At 47.1% G+C, this 19075-nt stretch overlaps 1 protein-coding gene across 10 annotated transcripts in view; it reads right to left on the reverse strand.

The window, feature by feature from the left end:
* The window catches only part of EHMT1 (euchromatic histone lysine methyltransferase 1), an 834115-nt gene that overhangs the window by 263054 nt on the left and 551986 nt on the right, over window positions 1-19075 (reverse strand). For all 10 annotated transcript variants that reach the window (XM_086921124.1, XM_086921127.1, XM_086921128.1 and 7 more), the window contains one exon: window positions 14346-14447. In XM_086921124.1, the coding sequence (XP_086777250.1) occupies window positions 14346-14447 (102 nt within the window). The remainder of the gene's footprint in view (window positions 1-14345; window positions 14448-19075) is intronic.

Here is a 19075-nt window from a genome sequence, read left to right on the forward strand (position 1 = left end):
AAAGATCAGGGGATAGAGTCGATCCTTGAGGGACTCCTAATGAGATAGGGCATGGAAGTGAGATTGATTGGTTAACCAGGAAGCGCTGCGTTCTGTTCTGTAGAAAGGATTCGAACCATTTCAGCACAGTTCCCGACAATCCCATCCTGTCCCGTAGCCTGGTCAGTAATGCTTCATGATTTACAGTGTCAAATGCCGATGACAGGTCAAGGAGAATCAGTAAACATGCTTGATTTTGGTCAAGAGCCTGTAGCGCATCATCGATAATATGGAGGATCGCTGTTTCCGTGCTGTGCCCTGCTCTGAATCCTGATTGGCATTCATCTAGCAAGGAGAACTTGGTGATATGTTGGCTCAGTTGGTTCTGCACACATTTCTCAGTCAGCTTGGCCAGTAAAGGGATGTTGGTCACTGGGCGAAAATTGTTTGGATCTGATGCATCCGCTGTGGGTTTTTTGATTATGGGAACAACTTGACCTGTTTTTAGGCAGTCGGGGAGGATCCCTTGTGAAAGTGACGCATTTATTATTTCGGTCCATATTGGAATCAGGATGTGGTTGATTTGTTTTACGCATTTTGCAGGCAGGGGGTCTTGGTAGTGGTTGTTTGGTTTGATTTCTGTGAGCATCTTGGCAATCATGTGCTGGTTGTACAGTTCGAATGATTCCCAACTTGCCTTATTTTTTGCCTGTATCCTGTAATCTTTTCACCGCACTGGCCCAGCAATTCTGCACCCTATAGCTACACCTTACGTACCGTCCAGAGCCTTACGCTCTAGTTCCTTGCAACTGTTAAACCACCACTAAAATTAACAAAGCCCGCTGGGGTGGCCGATCCTTCTCTTATACTGCGGCCAGGCTTTGGAACTCCCTCCCCCTGTCCCTTCGAGAAATCAACAACCTCCTGTCCTTCAGAAAGGCTTTAAAAACGTACTTGTTCGCAAAGATGCGCTGATCTTCCATGAGCTCTCCACCTGTTTTCAGTCAAAAGCGCTGCGAGGCCTCCGGGTAGTTACGCGCTATATAAGTGCAATTTCCATTCCATTCCATGCCCATCTTTCCTTGCACTGGCTACCGGTAAAAAGAAGGATCGAAGTTAAGGCCCGTGTACTGCCTTCAAAGCACTCCATGGACTCGGACCGGATTTCCTGACAAATAAATGTCAGTGGTATCTCCCTGGTAGGGAGCTTCGCTCTGCAACTTCCGCCAATCTTGCAGTCCCTAAAGTCAAAATGGCTGTTTAACATGTAGTGGCCTTTCTTTTCGTTCCCCCGCACAGGCTCACACTTCAGATTTGAGCCGCCGCGCCTAGACACCTCCAGGTATTAGTGCGCGTTATAAATCCCAATTTCATTACATTAGCCAACACATCTACACAATGGTGAATGTGTTGTAGACCATGTTGCTGCCTTACAGATGTCATCTAGGGGAATATTTCCTAAAAAAAAGCCATAGTAGCCCCTATTTTGCGGGTGGAATGCGCTCTAGGGTGTATTGTCAAGGTTATTTTCGCTTGCAGATAACATGTTTAGATACATTCCTCGATCCATCTTGCAATGTCTGATTTAGAAGAAAACAAGTTGCTTACTTGTAACTTTGGTTCCCCAGTATTGGTAACTTTCATAGATTCCCATGCTTTATATCATTCCCCCGTCGTCGGAATGGGAGCCTCGGTAAAAAGAAAATACCATAGCAGTAGGTACAAAAGAGAAGCCTAGGCCTCATCTCATTTTGTAGCATATCCACCTCTTTTTGTAAAAGAGACCAAAAAAGTTGCAACAACCAATCACAATAGCCTTACCCCATAGAACCCTCCTGAGAGAGCCGCAGAGCCTCAGATTTTCGTAGCCGTTGTGTAACAGTAACAAATCTGTAAAAGGCTGAGCTTTTCCCAGGGGAGGAGGGTGGGTGCATGGGAATCTATGAAAGTTACCAATACTGGGGAACCAAAGTTACAGGTAAGTAACTTGTTTTCTTGCCCCAGTATTGGAACTTTCATAGATTCCAATGCTTTGTATCAGAGTAGCTAGCCGTAAGCGATAACAGCACATTTTATTACATGAGTATCAATACATCCTATTATACTTGTTATCTTAGGAAGCAAACGTAACATGCCACCATAGAAAAGGAAAACAGTATGCAATACAAAATGTGCAATACAGGAATGAGGGATTGTAGGGAAAGCTCACCTCTCATTGAAAAAGATTTCTCAAGACTGCTTGTCCAACTACAACTTCGCTGCTCATTTAAGAGTCCAAGCAGTAAAGCTTTGTGAACATGGGGTACTGCTCCACGTAGCTGCTCTACAAATGTCTCTGATTGGGACCCCAGCGAATAGAGCCACAGATGATGAGACTGATCTTGTTGAAGGCGCCTGAACACGTCTTTCCAGCGGCTTGCCTGATTTTTGGTGACAAAAGTGAATTGCATTGGAAATCCAACTAGAGATGCCTTGTTTTGAAAGTGGAAACCCCTTCCTCGGAGCACTGTAGGAAACAAACATCTGGGAAGATTTCCTGAAGCTTTTGTGCGTCCAGATAGAATTTCAAACATCTTTGGACATCCAAGGAATGTAATGACCTTTCTGCTGGCGAAGATGGTCGAGGGAAAAAAGATTTCAAAACCACCGGCTCATTCAAATGGAAATCGGATGGGACCTTTGTAATGAATTTTAGATTTGTTCTGAGAATCAGAGTGTCTTTCTTGAACTGCATAAAAGGTTCCACATTAGTGAGAGCACCTATCCTTCTTGCTGATGTTAAGGCTAAAAGAAGAGCTACTTTCCATGACAGAAATTTAAGATCTGCCCTGTGAATAGGCTCAAATGGGGTTCTCATGAGCTGGGCCAGAACTAAATTGAGTTGCCACACTGGAGGCGGAGGCCGGACTGGAGGAAAAACCCTGAAAAGGCCCTTTATGAATTGTTTGATAATTCTCGCAGACCAAAGAGAAGGACCTAAGGACGTCCGCCTGAATCTGGAGATAGCAGTCAGGTGCACCTTCATGGAGGAATGGGCCAGACCTGACTTAGCTGGAGAAAGAATGTAAGGCAAAATCTGGTGAGGAGCTGAACTGTACGGATGGAGATTCTGCCGCTGGCACCATACGCAGAAACGTTTCCATTTAGCATGGTAAGTCTTATTCGTACTTGGTGTACGGGTTTGAGATAGTATCTCCTTACACTCTCTAGTGAGGTTAAAATTCAGGAATTCTCTGTGTTCAGGAGCCACGCTGTCAATTGGAGTGAAGTCGGATCTGGATGTAACACTTCACCTTGAGACATTGTCAGTAGAGATGGAATGGGCTGCAGGTGAATTGGCTGGTCCTGAGAGAGTAAAAGAAGCTCCGTGTACCAGAACTGCCGAGCCCACGCTGGTGCGATCAGGATCATTCTGCAAGGTTTCGCCTTGAGTTTCCTGATGAGCCTAGGAATCAGGGGTATTGGAGGAAAGGCGTAAACAAATGCGCCGGACCAGGCTATCGAAAGAGCATTCCCCAGTGAATCTTGATGGTGATCCCTGTTTGCGTAGAATTGGCATTTCTTGTTCTCTGGAGTCGCAAACAGGTCTATGGTCGGAGAGCCCCAACAGGAGAAGACCTTGTCGAGGGTGCCCAAATCTAGTTCCCATTCGTGACAACTTGATCTTAGACGACTTAAGGCATCCGCTGAAAGAGAAATCCTGTGGAGAGTTGCCCAATCCCATATTTCTTGGGCTTCCCTTGAAAGGACTCGGGATCTTGTTCCTCCCCGTTTGTTTATATAATGCATGGCCGTCGTGTTGTCCGTACGGACCAGCACCGTGGCATTCCCAATCCTTGGAAGGAAAGCTTGCAAAGCTAAATGAATGGCCTTGAGTTCTAGCAGATTGATGTGGAACTTGCACTGCTCGGGCATCCAATGACCGCTCACATGTAAATCCTGCAACACTGCTCCCCAGCCTTTTAGTGAAGCGTCTGTGGTGAGAACCATGGGAGCTGGAGCGATCGTGAAAGTGAGACCCTTTGAGATATTGTCTCTAATCGTCTACCAGCCGCTTGCCCTTCTCATTACTGGTGTCACCGTTATCTTGTCGTCGAATGAGCCTCCCGCTTGACACCACTGCTTGTCTAGTTGTTCCTGCAGCGGACGCATCCGTAGCCTCCAGTGCGGAATTAATGGTATGCAAGATGAAATCGATCCTAGGAGCGACTTGTACAGCCGGACTGACAGAGAACTCTTCTTTTGCAAGAACCGAGCTGAGAGAATGAGTCTTTTCTGTCTTTCCTCCGAAGGGAAGGCTTTGCAGCGATTTGTATCCAGTATGGAACCTAGAAATCTGACCGACCTGGATGGGCGGAGGACAGATTTGGACTTGTTGAGTTGTAGACCCAGTTGATTGAAATGTTGAATGCAGCTGGTGATGGCTGCTGAAACTGCTTGAAAGGATGGAGCCTTTATCAACCAATCGTTTAGGTAGGGAAAGACCTCTAGAGATTGTCTTCTGAGAAATGCCGCCACTGTGGTTAAGACCTTTGTAAATATCCGTGGGGCGGACCCGAGACCAAAAGGATGTACCTTGAATTGAAAGTGGCTCTTCGCTACTGTGAAGCGTAAGAATCGCCTGTGAGCTGGATGGATCGGTACATCAAATACGAGTCTTCTGAATCCAGAGTTGCCATGTAGTCTATTGGATTGAGAAGACTTAGAATATCCTGAAGGGATATCATTCTGAATGACAGTTTTATGAGATAGGTGTTGAGCTCCCTTAGGTCTAATATTGGACGCCACTTCTCTTCCGTCTTGCGAACCAGGAAGAACCTGGAGTAGAATTCCTCTCCTCTTTGAGCGTGAGGCACAGGTTATATAGCCCCTTTGATGAATAATTGATGGGCTTCGAGACGCAGAAGTCGCAGATTTTGACTCGGTGGCGCAGGGAGCTCTGGATGGTGGAAGCTGTTGAAATTCCAACGTGTGGCCAAACCGGATGATGTTTAGGACCCACCGGTCTGATGTATTGATTCTCCAGCTGCGTAGGCAATGAGAAATCCTGCCCCCCACTGATGTTACCAAAGGGGGAGGAACAGTAGAAAGAGCCAAGAGGCCGCTATTGTCGTTTAGATGAATCTCTCCCCTGGCGACCCTGTGGACCTCTTGTTGGTTGGCGAGAGAAAGATGTCGATCGGCCTAGTTTTTTGTGAATACTGTGGCTTGTAGGTCTGTGACAATTGGCCATATGAGGAGTATTGTTGTCGATATCTTCCTCTGTAGTTGGAAAAACTCTTGCCTTTTGCTCCACGGAATGGTACCTTACGGTAATGTAGAGTGCCTAAGGACTTGGCTGTCTCAGTGTCCTTCTTGATATTTTGTAACGCATAATCTACATGCTTCCCAAAAAGCATATCACCATCAAAGGGCAAGTCAAACATCTTGTTTTTAACCTCAGGGCGAAACCAGGTAGCCCGAAGCCAGCCTTGTCTTCTTAGGACAGCCGAACCTGTCAAGGCACGAAAAGCAGTGGTGGCGATGTCCATGGCGCAGTCAAATATTTCCGAAGAGGATCGCTCCCCTTCCTCTAAAATCCTCCGCCTTAGCGCTCTCCGGTAGCTGATCCACAAACGGACACATATCGCACCACATTTGGCGATCATATTGTCATAAAGCACAAGTTACTTACCTTCGGTAATGATATATCTGTAAGAAACAGTAGTTAGTATTAGATTCCTTACTTTAGAATATCCCCAGGCGTCAGATTGGATCCGCAAACATTCGCTTAGCAGTACCCTTGCGCGTCGGTAGGAATTGTCTGCGGCTACGCGTCCGTCGTTGGGATGACGTCGCCGGAGTACATAGACGCCGCCCTCGTCAGTTCTTATACACAGCTTTTCCGTGCCAGAAACGCAGAGCCATGATAAAAACCAACACTGGTGCCATGAAACTAGGGCCCTGAAATGGGATGACCTTAACCCTAGATATCGGTTCGCAGAAAGGGGAGGTGGCTGATGACTGTTTGGGGCGAGCCTGCCTTCAACAACAAGTCATCGAGGTAGGGGAAGACAAACCCCTAATCAGCGCAGATGAGCTGCAACCACCGCCATCACTTTCGTGAACACCCGTGGGGCGCTGGTAAGACCGAAGGGGAGCACGGTAAACTGAAAGTGCTCGTGGCCTACCATGAACCGCAGGTAGCGTCGATGGGCCGGCAAACGGGGATGTGAAAATAAGCGTCATGCAAGTCCAACGCTACCATCCAGTCTCCTGGGTCCAGGGCAGGTAAGACCTGAGCCTAAGTCAGCGTCTTGAACTTCTCCTTCCGGAAGAACCCGTTGACGTTCGGGAGGTCCAAGATAGGGCGTAGGAACCCTTTGCCCTTCTTGGGAACCAGAAAGTAGTGGGAATAACAACCACACCCTACTTCTGACCCAGGAACGCGCTCGATGGACCCCTTGGCCAGGAGGGCCGTAACTTCCTCTCGCAGAAGATCGAAGTGATCACCCGACACGCAGTGGTACTGCGGTGGCATGGCTGGAGGGGTCGCCTCAAAGGGGAGGGAGTAGCCCTTTCGGACGATTTGCAGCACCAACCTGTCCGAAGTGAAGGTGCGCCAGTGAAGGAGGTGTTGGCGAACCCTGCCCCCCACTGGCGTCGTGTGGGCCTGAAAGCTTGGACTAGGAGGGCTTTGAGGCGGATGCTGCAGGTGGATGTGGACTGGCCTCGCCGTTGTCCCCGGGCACCGCCACAGCGGTTACCACGTCCGTTACTACGTTGGATGTTAGTCTGCGGCCCGTGGCTAGAAGAGCGTGTGGGGGCGCCCCTTCCTTGGCCACGAAATGAGCGAAAGGCAGCAGGCTGCTGGTACGTGGCCGACAGGCCCAAGGACTTGGCCGTAGCCCTGGACTCCTTAAAGCACTCAAGCGCACTAACTGCCTTGTCGCCAAAGAGGCGACGGCCATCAAACGGCATGTCCATAAGGGTGTTTTGGACATCAGCCGAAAAGTTGGCGGACCTCCGCCAGGTGTGGCGACAAATCGCACCGTCGTTGCCATCGCTCTGCCTAGCGAGTCCGTTGTATCCAGCCCACATCGGATGGATAACCGTGCCGCATCTCGAACCTCCGCAAGGGCTTGGGCGAGTTTAGTCCAGGCCTCCTCCAGACATTGTGGCAGCACGTCCGCGACCTTGTCCCACAGAGAGTGGGTATAACGGCCCAAGAGGCACGCAGTGTTAACTGTCCGCAACCCCAAACTCAGTGAGGAGAACATCTTCTTACCATACTGTTCGTACCTCTTGGATTCCCGATCGGGGGGAGCCGTCGGGAATGCGGTCTGGGAGTTAGAGACCTGTATGACCAGTCTCGGGAGTGGGGTGGGTAGAGAGGAAGCAAGGGTCGCCCGGAGCCGGGCGGTGGCGTCTTTTCAAGTTCCGATCTACAGGGTGACTTGTAGCGGGCCTGGACCAGGTGCCCAGAAGAACGTCAGACAAGGCCTCATTAAACGGCAACTGAGGCTCCGAAGAGCTTGCTTGCGGTTTAAGGACCTCAGTGAGGAGGTTAGTCCGCGACAAGGAGTTCAAGGGATAAGGCCTTGACCACCCGCGTCAACACCACACTATAGGCAGCCCCCTCCTCTGAAGCCACGGTAGGAGGGGAGACAAAACCAGTTACTGGCGAAGTGTCCAAACCACTGGCATCCCCTAGCTCACCTGCCCAGTCCTGATAAGGCTGGCACTCACGTGCCAAAGGGTCCTCAGACCCCACCCAATCTGCCTCGCCACCTATCTCCTGGTACTCAGGGTCAAATGATAGGCCCGGGTCATAGAAGTAAAAGTCTCCCATCGGCGTCGAGAGTGGCACCGCTCCGGCGCCGGACCCAGATCGAGGGGGCAACACTGTGGGGGCCAGGGAGGTCGTAAGGTCGACCGGCGATGACCCGGATCCGGAACCGGATCCAGCGGGGCCCTGCGGCGCCAGGACCGAAGACGCCGACGGCGTTGGGGCTGAAGCACATGGCCCGCTTGGGCTCCCAGTCGGGGCCGCTTGGTCCAAAGGCGCCGCAGAACCCGACGGAGGAGTGAGAGACCTCAAGGCCGTGAGGAAGGCGTCGATCTCCTCCGGCGTCGCGTTCTACTCAGGGACCAGTGGGTATGGAGCGGAGCCGCGTGGGAGGTGTCACGCGAACCCCCGGCCGTGGCGCGCGAGCCTGAGTCGGAAGAGCGATGTCGCTTCTTTGACTTCTTATACCTCTTACCGGAGGACTTGGAGCTCGAGGTGTCGATCCTCCGAGCCGTGATGACTCCGGCACCGCGACCGGTCCCTTGACCTACTTCCAGACCGGGACCTCGAGCGGCGTGGGGCCGACTGCCAGAGCTCGAGTCGCTTGTGGGACCGCTCCCTCCTAGCCTTCGACGTCAAGGCCCGGCAGTCGGGGCGCGACTTGTCATCGTGGTCGGGCCCCAGGCAATGTAGACACCAGCGATGGGGGTCGGTAACTGACATCAGTCGGCTGCAGTCGACGCAGGGTTTGAACCCGGGCTTCCCTACCGGCACCTTCGGAGTTGTTCTACTTCGAAAAGTGATCAAAAATGATCGAAAAAGTTTAGTCAAAAAATGACTATGGGTACCACTTTTTCCAGATCGGCGTTTGCTGGCGCGGAAAAAAGAAGAATTGACGTCAGCACGCGAGGGCGGCGTCTAAGTACTCCGGTGACGTCATCCCGGCACCAACGACGCCGACGACAGACGCGGAGTCGCAGACGACGCCTAACGATGCGCAAGGGTACTGCTACGCAAAAAGTTTCCGGATCCAGTCTGATGCCTGGTGATATTCTAAGGTAAGAAATCTGATACTAACCGGTTTCTTTCAGATATTGCAAGTGCATTGGAGGCACGAACTAGTAGACTTGACATTGACAAAAACCTTTTGCCCACATTGTCCAGGCGTCTACCCTCTCTATCCGGTGGGGAAGCCAGAGGAGCTGATGGATTCTTCGACTTCCTTTGTGCAGCCTGGGAGATCATAGAGTCCGGCCTTGGTTGGCCAACCAGGCAAGCAGGACTACCATCAGGGGCCTTGTACTTCTTCTCCAGCTGCGGTAGAACCGGAATAACGGTTGCTGGAGACTGCATGACCTTCACACCCCCAGATCACACATGCTCTATGATGGGAATAGTATTTACAACAAGGGGTGGTGAGGGACAGAGTCTCTGAATTAAGCAGAAAGCTCTCACCCAGTCAAGAGATCAGGGCTAGATCCAACACCGTTTTTTAGCTCACTGCACCATCCCAGTTTCAGAACCTGGCTGTATGCAAATTAGTCTGTTCCTGTCCCAGTGCATGATGGGAACAGGGCAAACCAAACTACAAAAGCCAATTCTTACACTGGGAAGGAAACAAGCTCCCGGGGACCGGTTTCTGGCATTACAGCCGTCTTCGGCCCGGTTTGCTTGAATCCTGATGGTTCTAAGGTAAGAAATCTGATACTAACCGGTTTCTTTCAGATATTGCAAGTGCATTGGAGGCACGAACTAGTAGACTTGACATTGACAAAAACCTTTTGCCCACATTGTCCAGCCGTCTACCCTCTCTATCCGGTGGGGAAGCCAGAGGAGCTGATGGATTCTTCGACTTCCTTTGTGCAGCCTGGGAGATCATAGAGTCCGGCCTTGGTTGGCCAACCAGGCAAGCAGGACTACCATCAGGGGCCTTGTACTTCTTCTCCAGCTGCGGTAGAACCGGAATAACGGTTGCTGGAGACTGCATGACCTTCACACCCTCAGATCACACATGCTCTATGATGGGAATAGAGCGGATGGATTTCCTGTGTGGTTCTTTGAAATCATAGAGGAAGCAGTCCAATTGAACCGTTGTCTGCCGGTTCCTGTACCATTGGCTGAAACTCAGCAACTGAAGAGGAAGGAGGCGGTGGTGGAGGAGGTGGCTGTATGGATTCGGAGGGTTCGGAGGGAAATCTTCTCTTGTAATCCATGAACATAGCTTGCAGGTCATTTATCAAAGAGGAGGGCATAAAGACCATACCCTGTTGAGACTGTTCTTGTATTCTCCCCCTAGGAGGAGGCTGACGCTGTTCTTCGTAACAGCCATCTGAGTCAGAGTTCTGGTATTTTACCCGGAGCAGAGATGGGTTGTAAGCATCTCCATATGGGCCATCCTCATCATCATCCGAGACTGGAGTTGAGATGCAGCTTTTGGTGTGGAACTACTGAGAGCTCTAGCAGGGAGGTGAACCAAGGTTGACGTGGCATGTGGGAGCTACGAGAATGAGTTTGAGGCAGATTGTCTGAGCTTCCGAACTACCAGCAAAATGAGTGGGAGGGGCAGGAAAGTGTAGGCATATATCTCTCACCAGTTAATCCATAAGGCATTACCTTTGGAGAGCGGGTGTGGGAACCTGGAGGCGAAGCTTGGGCATTTTGTGTTTTGAGCAGCAGCAAACAGGTCTATGTGAGGAAATCCCCATTCCTAAAAGAGGGAAGAAGAATTTGGGGATGAAGTTACCACTCGTGGATTTGTGGTCTCTGTCTGCTGAGAAGGTCTGCAACTTGATTGTTTATTCCTGGAAGATGTTCTGCTAGGAGATAGATTTTGTGATGTATGGCCCATTTCCAAATGACTTGTGCTAGGTGTGACAGTTGGAGAGTGTGTGTCCCCCCTCGCCCTCCCTGTTTTTGTATATAATACATTGCTGTCATGTTGTCTGTGCCGACTACGACCATTTTGCCTATTGGGTGAGTTTGAAAGGCTTTGAGCGCTAGACACACTGCTAGTAGCTCTAGGGGATTTATATGGAGGCTCTTGTACTTGAGAGTCCATAATTCTTGGATTGTGTGACTTTGTAGGTGAGCGCCCCAACCAGTGAGCGATGCATTTGCGGTGAGGACTGTCAGTGGAACAGAGTGGGGAAATGGCCACCCTTTGGATACATTTTGTGGGTACCACCACTACAGAGAGCGATGGGTGCAGCCTTCTACCAACACTACATCAGTCAACTGACCCTGCGACTGGTTCCACTGACATGCTAAGCGTTCTTGAAGGGGAAGCATGTGAAGTCAAGCGTGGGGAACAATTATAATGCAAGACTCCATCATCCCTAGCAGTGTCATGAATGCTTTTGCTGGCAATGATTGGTTGGGCTGAAACTGAGTGAGAAGGGACATCAAAACTGTGAATCATGGCTGTATTGGTTGAGGCTAGAGCTTTGTGAGCGTCTACTGTGGCTCCCAGATAAGTTTATGTGTCGGAAGTATGTAGATGACACATTTACTGTAAACCCTAGTTGGTGAACTTTGTAGATGAGACACATTTACTGTAAACCCTAGTTGGTGAACTAAGTGAATAGGGAGTGTGTTGGAGACACATTTGGTAAGTGCTGGCTTTGATGAGCCAGTCTCTCAGGTATGAGAAGACATGGATGTGTTGTCTTTTCAGATGTGCTTCAACTACTGCCAGGCATTTGATAAATACCCCAGGAGCAGTGAGGACTCCAAACAGTAGTACTTTCAATTGGTAATGATGACCTGCTATCATGAATCTGAGGTATTTGCGATGAGAGGGATAAATTGTAATGTGGAAATATGCATCTTTTAAGTCTAGAGTAGACATAAAACTGCCCTGCTGTAGAAGTAGTAGCACTTGTTGAAGTGTCACCATGTGGAAATGCTCTTAAAGTATGTAGAGGTTTAGTTCTCTGTTGTCTAGAATAGGTCTCAAGGAGCCGTGCTTTTTCGGCATGAGAAAGTACAGGGAATACACGCCTGTCCCTTGATGTAAAGGCACATTTAGTGAGAACCTGGTGGAATATTTGGAGGATTTTTGGTAAGCTCCAGGCAATAACCAAGTTGGATAATTGCCAACAACCATTTGTCTGTGGTGATTGATTGCAAAATGAGGAGGAATTGTAGAAGACGTCCCCCGACAGGTGGTAAATGATCGGGGGAAGTGTAAGCTAGTAACTGCTTGTTGGGGGAGGAGGAATTACGTGGTGTGGAACCCCTGCCTCGACCTTTCTTGTTGTTGCCTTTGGATCCTCCTCTAAAGAAGCCCCTTGCAGAGGAAGATTGACTGTTGCCTTTGTAGGAGGTGGCAGTATTGTCTGAGGACATGGTTTTCGACCCTCCGTGTAAAAGGCGCAACGAAAGGAGCCCGATTAGCAGGATACTGCTAAGGTCCCAATCATTCACCGCAGATGTCTGGTGTGTATTTGACGCTTTGACTATGCATCTCGCGACGTCAAGCCAAATGATCGCGGAGTGTTTTCTTCAATCGGAACAATCTGCGTGATTAGCGCCCGGTTTGTAGTGCTTCGGAAACAAGCACAAATTGCATACTTCGTTCAACTCAGTGTGCAGATGCTTGGCATGGCACAGGGATCTGAAGAACGTCAAACGTGAGTTCCTCCCCTAAAGTTATTTTCCAAGACTTGGAATTGGAGGCTGAGTGTTTAACTTTTGTCCAGCAGTGGCTTACAAGTGGTCTTCAAAGTATTTCAGTATATGAACAGCCACCATTGCCTGCAGTCGTATTCCTCTGCTAATGTTGGTGTCTCAAGGATGGGTAGCTTAGGCTATTCGGACCTCATCGTTAAAGGGGCCCTCGGAGTTGACTTGGCGCACAGTTTGGGAGGTGATCTTGGTGTCAATTTCATCTCCAAAGGGAGAGGCTTAGTGTGCTTTAGACCAGACTATGTTGAGGACTGTCATCACTTGATGCTCTTTGTTGGGAGTTTGCTCGGCTACAAAACCTTTTCTTGATACTGATCAGAGTTTTAAAGTCACAGTGTTGTTCCCCAGCAGTAGCTCCCCAGCGCTATACGGATGCAGCTGTGACACGTCCGACCAGACACGATGTCAACAGCATGCAATGGGCAGAAATCTGCATTCTTAGGTCAGTCCATTACATTTTTCTGTACTCCCAGTAGAACTAAAAAAGCATCAGAAGTCGCAACAATAACAGCACCTATGTTTGCATGTCTCATCCTCCACTTCTGAAGCTTTGGCCAAAAGAGCTTCCAGGATTTGCTCTTCCTGACATACATGGATACATGAAGCCCGAGTCTCTTATTGTTGGGTGCCAATGAGGACCTCGTGTCAAAACAGGTCTGATGTCTTCAAAGAGTATTGGTGCTACATCATGTGCTGTGCTCAGTGGCATTCACATCTGTAATGGATGGTCTTCTTGCAACTGAACCTTTAAACACCAAGCAGATTGACTAATTGTGCTCCAGAGACAGGCAGAAGCTAGATACAAATCTGTTGGGGATATGGAGATTTCAAAGTAGACTTAAGACAGAATTGGAAGGGCATTTCCTTCAAAACGACGCCTCCCCAACAATCATTCTTAAGATGACCGGAGTTTCCTCGTAAAAGCAGCATGGAAGTTAAAGTAAAAACCTACCCAGCCCTTGATCTAGTGTAAAGTTCTTCTGTCACTGGAGCCCAATTCTCAATGATTAGCACCCACTGGAGGTTACAGAGAAGAGGTTGTTGGTCCCAGAACTGGAAGATGTGAATGCAAAGGCAGAAAAAAAATCTGAGATGGCGCCTTTGTCCTGGTGCAATGAAAGTATCTTGTGACTCAAAACGTTTTTGAAGTAATACAACTTGCAAGCATCCACATCCAACACTAGATGGCAGATAAATACATTGCAAGTACACAAAGCTACAAACGTCATCTTTTTTTGTCGTGTCCCAGCTTTGGAAGAAAAAAATGCAGTGAATGATCCTCACAGCCTTTTTTTGTGAAAAAATTGATCTTTTGCCATAGTAAGGAGAAAAGGGGAGAGAAGAAAGCAGATTGTTAGCCTTAGAATCCTCATATTCCATGCAATCATAATCCTTCACAAGACTGGTAATGGGTTGAAACCCGGAGTATCTCCCCAACTAGCTTAGTTTCTGGGCCCTAGGAATAGACAGTTCTTCAAGGCAAGTTCTAACCTGCTACCCGGATCATTTTAGAAGACTTTTGGGATTGTGCTGGCAATTACTCAAAGCACTGACCAGGGATGTGGATGGAACATGATCGAAAGGGACTGCGTGGTCCAGGTTTTTTTTGTAGAGGCAGAGTCCAGAGTCTGTGAAGGCACGGAACTGGGAGCTGTTGGGGTTGGAGCCCACAGAGTCACCAAGTCCGATGGAGTAGATGTGGAGAGCTACTTCTGGATAAAAGCTTTCCCAGAATAGTCTGACAGATGGCAACTATCCGTAAGGTGAGGAATGTGCAGAAAATAAATCGACCAGAAGCACAGGAACCTGTTCGAAAAGTGTTTTCTGTTCTAATGTGAGTTTTTTTTTCCATCTCGTCTCAGCAAAAGTGGATCAGGAAATATATGGATGCAAGTCTGGTAGCATGCTTTACCTGGCAGTTGACATCCACTTGTGAGTTGCAGAGAAGATACTTCACAATATCGTAGTGGCCCTTTTTGGCAGCCAGGTGCAGGCATGTTGATCCTTCCGCATCCTAGAAAGAATAGCCATCTCAGTTTAGAATAGTCATCTTAGTTTTCAAAAATCTGAAGTATTACAAAAGCAATGTGTCATGGGTGAATGAGCTGCATATTTTGGTGGAAAAGAAGTGGCAATGAACATTGGCACAGCAGAGGTGAAAGAACTGGTGTCAGACGACGGGTAAATGAAAGTAAAAAAATCAAGCCGTAGTCATTCTGGCAAAGATTCTGAGCACTTTCAATTTACAGTTAGACTAGAACAAAAGGAATTTACGTCCCTGAACCAAATCCCACACATATCCAGGCATGCTACAGATTTAAAATTTAGAATAATAAAGATGAGCATTTAGTTAATTTATGATATTTCGACATGCATTTACATTAGATGAGGTCAGTGCGCTTTACAATTAACTAAGGCTATGAGGCAGAGTTGCTAAAGTGCATTAAAATAGACCAAGCAAGAGATTCAAAACTATAAATCTACAATACATGAAAAGGAGAGTAAAAGACTACAAATGGGGAGAGATGAGAAAGATGAAATAGAATTAAGTGAGGTAAGAACGTAGATTTGTCCCTCATCTTTAGGTTAGTAGGGGAAGAGAAGGAGTTAATAGTTGAGGTAAGGGCTTCAAGGGTGTTTTCAGAAAGAGAACATATTTTCATAGCATCTCACCTCCTCAGACAGGAGAGTTTTACAACGACGGAGCAACCATAGCATCTTTTTTTTCTTTTAAACAAAGCCAACTGAAATTATTTAGGATAAATATACGCTGGAGCTATGCAAAGTACTGATGTCCGAGGGCTTTGAATGGGAGGCAATTGAGTTTGAAATTAATTTTGCCTCCAAAGGCAGCCACAGGAGCACTCTTAACACCAGTTAGGTTGTCATCCTTTTTGTTTCCAGAAAATATTTTGGCAGATCACTGCAGAAGGGTTTTTATTTGTGAAAAATTTGAAGAAAAGCTGTTAATTTTAAGTTCCATTGGCCAATTTACATGATGTTTTTATCAGTGTCCTATGGTAATGAGAAAAAATTCTCTTTTCTGACTTTAAACGAGGAGCATTTTCCATTTTTGAATGTTTATTAGAGATTGAGCTTGATAATGTCAGTGAACTCGACAATATTTGCATCTACAGACTGACCAGCATATTAATGGATGGACACCTCCATCCATCTCCTCTAACGTAACTTGTGAAACAAATTAATTGATCTGAGCAGACTTTAAAGAGTCAAGGAAAATAGCTTCCTGAAAGAAGGCGTTTATTATGTGGCGCCAAGTTTTGGGAAAAGAAAAGAAGTTGATTTTGATAAAATTAGCAGTTCCGAATTGAAGGACAAACTGGTTTAAAAAATGAAAATTTTGATTAGTTATTCTTATGAAAAGTAAAGAAACGTTTATGCTTGGGGTTTTCCTAATAGAATGAGGTAGTCAGTACATATTACTTACATGTACATATTACTTACATTTTATCCGAAGAAATACGTAAATTCCATGCATTTCTACTTAGATGTTAAGATGAGGTTTGTTCAATTAATGCATAGAACAGATCTTTAAAATTGTTAAGAGATCTTTTCAATCTTTTGTTGAAGTAATCTCACTTTTGCAGTAATCACCTCATATCTGTATTCCTGCCTGCCATTCTTTAACTCCGGTAGCAATCTGGGTTCCTATGGGTTCTCAATTTGCCTTTTGCCCTCTGAGATCTTTCCTTTTGTGGCATACTTCACATGTGAGGACCTCAGATTTGAAACCTTCTTGGCATTTGTTCAGTTTCAGAACTAACAGTTTGTCAGCAATATCCAAGTTGGAATTAATTATGTTCCACTGCTGAATTTACATCAGCAATCAATTCAATGTCAGGTATGGATTCTCGGAGGTAGATTTCTACAGCTTCTTTTGCAGTAGTTTCTTTACTATGGTTTTGTTTTCAGAATTGTTTGGTATGACTTAATTTTAAAAGGGATGAGAAAGTCTACTAAAGATTTTTTGAGAGCCAATTTTGGGTTGCAAAGAGATTAGGCCAAGTACTTTCCCTTTTTTGAGAGTTAAAAAGACAGAACTTATTTACTCAGATGTGATATATTCTGTGTATTCTTCGACAATGCTTTTATTCTGTTTGAGAGGGTCGAAAAGGATCTCAATGAATATAGTTTTCTTGGGGGGGGGGGGGTGGATTGACTGAAAGCTACTTTTAGGACTGCAAAAAGAAGAGGATACTAAGTGTATTGCGAGACATAATAATTTAAAAACAAATGAGAGACTAGTGACTACTGCTCTGTTCTTGCTCATGAAGGAGTTAGCTTCATGAAAATCAGTGAAGTCAGAAGAATACACAACTGTTAATAGTTCAGCAATTATGAATTAAGCATCTGATGTCATTTGTTGGGTTGCTGATCCAATGGTTGCGATATGAAAATAGGTACGTGCATTAACCCTTTCCATGGTCCGACGTCACAGTGGGCGTGTGCTTTGGACGGCCTGGGGCCATCCGAATTGCGCATGCGTGAAATTCGTCCGCACCGCAGGGGAATTCCACTCGCATTCAAGGTGTTAAGGTTACACTTAGCTACCCTGAGGGGGTTTTCTGTGCCATGTAAGAGTTACAGTGATGTGCTTTGATTTAAATGAACATATGAAAGGTAGAAGAATAAACACGGGCACGCAGTGTATTAGGAAAAATGTTACAACTATTTTGTTTTAAGTGCAGCGTTAAAAGTGCATTGTAATACAAAATGTTCCAGATTTTAAAAGTGACTAATTGGATTGTATTGTTATTTGTAGTGACCCCCGAAGAAGGGCACATGGAGGCCCGAAATGCATTGGGTTTTTAACTACCGAATAAACGACTATTGACGAAGGACTTCTTGCATTTATCGCATTCTTTCATGAAGGCCTGGAATGGCACAGTTGGAATGTTAAAGACTGAAAATTGGCATCTTACCCATTTGTGGATTGTAACAACTAATCAAAAACGTCATAAAAAAAGAGTCAAGATATGGAAGAAAATGGTTAAAATTTATATCTGAACTAAGGAGTGTGAATAAGTAGTGCACGCAATATTTAGCGGCACATAGCTGTGCATTTGAATATGGGGCTGCGAAGTCCCTCCTTTCATATGTTTCTTAACTAATGGCAGCAGGGCATGCCTATAAATCTCATTTGCACGCAATCAAAACGAAGGATGGAATAACTTGGACAAATTAATAATGTTGGTTTGAAAATTGGTGTGCATCCCCCACTGTGATGAAATTGATTTAAATGAAGACATATCTGAGGTGCTCAAGCAACATCTTTCAAAAGCCTGGAATTAAAGTGCAAATAGATGGTCCAAATGCCATTCCTGTTGCCTCTTATTGATGGTAGATGCCCATCTATGCAATAATTCTCAACATACACAGTCACATGGCAAGATGGCCGATTAGACACCTTTTCTTCCCACTCCGGAGCTTTAAATCCTGTGTCATCCTGCATCAAACATGCTGCAACTCTGCTAAAATCGTTGGGGCGGCCTCCCCAATTACCGGAGACCCAGAGAGCGTCTGCCATACGGCCACCGCAAGGCACAAACTGAAAGACCTGCGCCGACTGGGACCCTGATGGTTGCATGTGAGAAAGTGCCCTCTTGCCTGAGTATGCACTGGGCTCCTGCCAAACAGGCACCCAGTGGGCCTATGTTCTTTCCTGAAAACTGCATTAAAAACAACTCTGGCCACAGTTCAGCCCCTGGTAAATGGTGCCACAGGTACCAAGGGCACTGTGGTCAGGAAAGGCCTCTAAGGGTTGCAGCACATATTGTCCCACCCTTAGAGGCCCTGTACCTTTAGACACACATACTGCCATTGCAGGCTGCGTGTTTGGCGCAGAACAAAGTGAAGAGTCAACATGGCACACATCCCTGTGTGCCATACCTAAACCCACTGTCCTAACATAGGTAAGCCTCCACTCCAGCTGGATGCACTATACTAGTGGTGAGGGTTCAGGTGCATGTGCCCTAAACCCCTACAGTGTCTAAACCAATTCTTAGACATTGTAAGTGCAGTGCTGCCATTAAGAGTATATGGTGCTGGGAGTTTGTCATTTCGAACTCCACAGCACCATAATGGCTTCACTGAAAACTAGGAAGTACGGTATTAAACTTCTCAGCACATTAAAAGCACACTGATGCCAGTGTGGGATTTAATGAAAAAAGCACTCAGAGTTTCCTGGCTGACTGGCTCCTTACAATCTGCCATCATCAGACAGGTTTCTGGACCCCTTGGTCGAGAGACGGCTGCTCTTGGGGGTCTGAAACAATGCACATCCTGGGACAAGGTGCCATGCCTCATACCACAGGATTGGCAGAGTCCACAGAGAGGAGGCTTGCCGCCTTCGTGAGCTACCCAGCCATTTACTGCTTCCAGCAACTGGCCCCCACTGGTTCTGACCCCTACTTTGGGCAGGAGAATCAGCTGGAAAACCAAGGGTGGTGTGCCCACCTTTGCCAACCCCACCCCTCAGGTGGGGGAGGAGAGGTGAATCACAACTCTTAGTCCATGCAATCTTGCAGATGGGGCTACCCAGCCAACCCAAGAGAGGCATTTGCCCCCCTCTAACTAGAGGGTGGCATAATTTATGGTGTATCCACCCCAAGGAAGGGACCC

This window comes from Lissotriton vulgaris, chromosome 5 (assembly GCF_964263255.1).
Source record: "Lissotriton vulgaris chromosome 5, aLisVul1.2, whole genome shotgun sequence".
Lineage (NCBI taxonomy): Eukaryota > Metazoa > Chordata > Amphibia > Caudata > Salamandridae > Lissotriton > Lissotriton vulgaris.